At 33.0% G+C, this 3,795-nt stretch overlaps 1 protein-coding gene across 1 annotated transcript; it reads right to left on the bottom strand.

Moving 5' to 3' along the window:
* Window positions 1-596: 596 nt before the first annotated feature.
* LOC120167922 (non-specific lipid transfer protein GPI-anchored 6-like) lies at window positions 597-1,717 on the bottom strand. The gene is made up of 3 exons (XM_039176811.1): window positions 1,310-1,717; window positions 1,120-1,213; window positions 597-818 (listed from the first exon to the last, which is right to left on the bottom strand). The coding sequence occupies exons 1-3, from the start codon at window positions 1,641-1,643 to the stop codon at window positions 806-808; spliced, it is 441 nt and encodes a 146-aa protein (XP_039032742.1). The 5' UTR covers window positions 1,644-1,717; the 3' UTR covers window positions 597-805.
* Between the last annotated feature and the right edge of the window lie 2,078 nt (window positions 1,718-3,795).

The raw sequence follows: 3,795 nt of genomic DNA, 5'->3' as shown, positions 1-3,795 counted from the left end.
TAAATATCTTAAAATTTAGGGACTAAATGTGCAATTATCCCCTCTATATTTTTTCAACAATTTCACCTTCAATTTTCGGTGCCAAACTTTCTGTCAATTTTCAACAATTGTTGGCCACCGAAATTGACTTCTAACATCAGTGATATATTTTCAAATTTATCGATTTATAAATATTTTCTTAGACGTTATTTATTAGTATCAATATATCAGTATATAAAAACATTCATATAAATATAAATGTAAAATTATTAATTAATGATTTATTAACTGAAATGAGATGAAACATACTGAAGTGATCAAAATACATCAAATTTTTTTATTACGACAAAATTTAAACTGTTTGATATCAGTTTAAGATTGAAATAATACCGACTATCATGGTCTCTTAAAATCCTCGACAGTGTTAATTTCCGGTTGAAGTTCCTTCACTAAAAAACTGGTGTTTTCAGTATACCACTGGTGTGCTAATTCTATTGGTTTATTTTAAGGAAAGTTTTATTAATTATGAAAATGAAATATACATGATGAGAGAATAATTAGTTGAAACTTGAAATTATATAATTATTTTATATATAGAAAAAGATCTAAAAACATGAATTAATTCATAAATATTATATTTGAAGGTATGAAAGCATGAATTACACTCCATAAATATTATATTTGAAAGTTATTAAAAAAACATGATTTACAAATTCATAAATATTATATATAGGAAATCCAGAGTGAAAGTGCCAAAGCCATCTCAACTCCCACCCATGCCTTCGCTCTTACTCCCTCACTCTTCTCTGCAGCACTTGATGGTCTGCTACTCGAGCTCCCTACATATTTCATAAAAAGGAAATCGGTTTACAATCTTAGAGATTAGTCTCCAAATGAAAAGAATAATCTTCTTCGTGTATTTTTCATTCACAAGATTCAAATAAACAATAATATATACATGTACATAGATTGGATCATACGCTAATGGCGAATTTTTAAAATTTTAGGAGGGGTGAACTTATAAAATTTTAAAGACGAAAACATATTAACAATGATATATATATATATATATATATATATATATGATAATTTAAAATTTTTAGGTGAGCGAGCATCCCAACTGAGACCTCTGTCCATTACCCGGAAGTTGGGGTAGTGGCATGTCCCTCTTCCAGCTTTTGATATCCTTCAAATAACTTTGCGTCCTGGGAGTTGGGTGCTAAGTGGAGGAGGGCTGAATTCACCAAAAATTATAAATATAAAAGGCAACCCAATGTTAGAATAAAGGGAAAATCAAAGTTGTTAATATATATATATATGTTTTACTTACAGACACAGTCGGTTATGTTAGCAGGGAGATGACAGGTACTAGGAAGGGTAGCCGCACGAGTGCCGTTGATCTTAAGGCCGAGGCTTGGATCATCTTTATCTTTAAGCAACTCACAGAGACATTTCTTGCTTTTATCCAGCACCTGTTTGATCCCACCGCAGCAGTCTACTGTCGGGGTTTTCGCCTGGTTGCCGACGTACAGGAGACATGGGGCGAGCGCTGCGAGCTGAGTGGCGCATTCCGCCTTGTCTTGATTGATATCGGACCTTGCGAAGCCGAGCAGCATCGGAAGCAAGATGAATGCGAGTGTCAAACTTTGACGTTTGGACTCCATAAGATATATCGGTAGGAACCAAGGAAATCAAAGGAGAAAATGTAAGGGGTGGAACTTGGAAGTAAAGAGATTGTCGCAGGGCTTTTTATATGCTATAAATATCGAAACAGAGATAAAATACATTCAAGAGTGGCAAGTGGCAACTGTCCGATCCAACCATAACATAAATCACATTATTGGGCAAAAATAATAATGGAGTCGAAAGAAGTTAGTTTGATCCCATTTTTTCAACTAAATTTGTTATTCAAAATTTGAAATTAAATTATTATGTTTTTTTTAAAGACTAACAACCTAACTAACTTTGATCTTGGTCCTCGCATGCATTTGTTATATATAAATCAATTCAACTTGAGTAATTGTTAATGCAACTTTTACCTGTTTATTCAAAGGGACTGGCCTTATATAGTTATGATGTACTACTGCAACCAATTTCTTTTATTTCATCTCTAAACAATATATATAAGTGAGAATGAGGTGTCGACTTCGTTATCAATTTAAATGACATTGATGTAAGTTAAGACGTACCAGACCGCGAGGGACACGTTTTTATGGTGGGAAAAAACATAAATTAAAACATAACTATTGTACGTAGAACACATCAGTCTAAGGTTAAAATAAAACCAAGGGTAAACAGCAGAAATTGTGATTTTGGTTCGAGTTTTATAAATTTTTCTCACTGAATTAAAAAAGAATAAGATTTGGTCATTTTCATTTCGTTTTAATTAAGATTTGGTCACTAAAGGTTAATGACCGTTAAAGTTTTAACGGTTTACTGACGTGACATGGTAAATATACAAAATTAAAATTACGTCATTTCTACGTAAATTATATGTGGATTAAGTATTATTCACTTTCCTTTCATATTTGTACACTTTTGCTCACCAAATTCAAGAAACATAAATTTTGGTCACTTATAGTATCATTTTATTAAGTTTGATCACTTGAACGTTGAATGTTGTTAGTTTGATGACGTGACTGGTGACCCGTTAGTAAAATGATTTAATTTTTATTTTAACCCTAAATTTTAGACAAAATATTAATTATGAATCTTTTTGTAAATTCAAATTAGTTTATGGACAACATTTCAATTTACCCATTTTTAATATTTTTCTCTCCAACCCCCAATATTGCTCATCTTCTATCCGCTTCTTATTCAAACATCTTTGCTCCATTGCAATAGCCTTCTGTTTTCTAATCACTAGTTGTAATTATTTGAAGTCAAATTAGACGGTTCTCATTTGTAGAAAAGGTATAAAATAAGTAATGAAGATAATGAAAAATGCAAAGAATTCACAATTAATTTTTTAAAAAAAGATTCACCACCACCACCACGCCAGAACCTCGAGTCGAGAAAACAAGAGCTTTTTCAATAGAGGTGTTATTGACGACATAGTATGAAGTTTCCATTTCCGACACGTTGTTGACCAATGAAATCCTCGTGATGCGAAAGATCGTCGAGAACGTTCGTCGCACCCAAACGTGATCGACCGTCATGACGTTTATGAAGACCAAACCGACGTTCACTTAGTATTGGACCTCTGCTCTGGCAGTGAGTTTTTTGATCAAGTCGTTGCAAGAATGAGATACTCGGAGGCCGGCGTGATGGCGGTGGTGTGACATATCACACAGGTCATAAGAGTTAACGATGATTCATAGAGATCTAGAATCGGAAAATTCTTGAGAAAAAACAAAGATTCGACATTGAATAATCATTAATTTGGATTGAATTCAATGGATGAATTCACGGATCCAATTATCAGGGTTGTTTGGATCCATTGATTATGTTTCATCGGAGGCGCTTTCTCAAGGAAAAAATCACCATGAAGAGTGATATCCGGTTATCGTGTTATTTGAATTCATTGACTTTTCTTCTTGTTCATTGTTAGATTTGACATTCTGCAATCTCAATATTTGGAAATTGAATTGTAGTTTGTATAATTAAGATTACACGACTTCATTTTATCTCTAGATGTCTACCCTATCATTCTTCTCTGAACTTGTGGTGTTATTATTTGTTATCGAAAGTTGGAAATCTTTCATTATTACTGAAATGCAACATGAGCCCTTAAAAAAAGGCAAATGTAACAATAGAACAATGGAGCAATAGAACAATGGAGCAGAGATATCTGAAGAAGCAGAGAGGTTGGGAACA

Source organism: Hibiscus syriacus, unplaced genomic scaffold, assembly GCF_006381635.1.
Source record: "Hibiscus syriacus cultivar Baekdansim isolate YM2019G1 unplaced genomic scaffold, ASM638163v2 tig00111708_pilon, whole genome shotgun sequence".
NCBI lineage: Eukaryota > Viridiplantae > Streptophyta > Magnoliopsida > Malvales > Malvaceae > Hibiscus > Hibiscus syriacus.
This window is presented reverse-complemented; position numbering and strand designations above follow the sequence as displayed.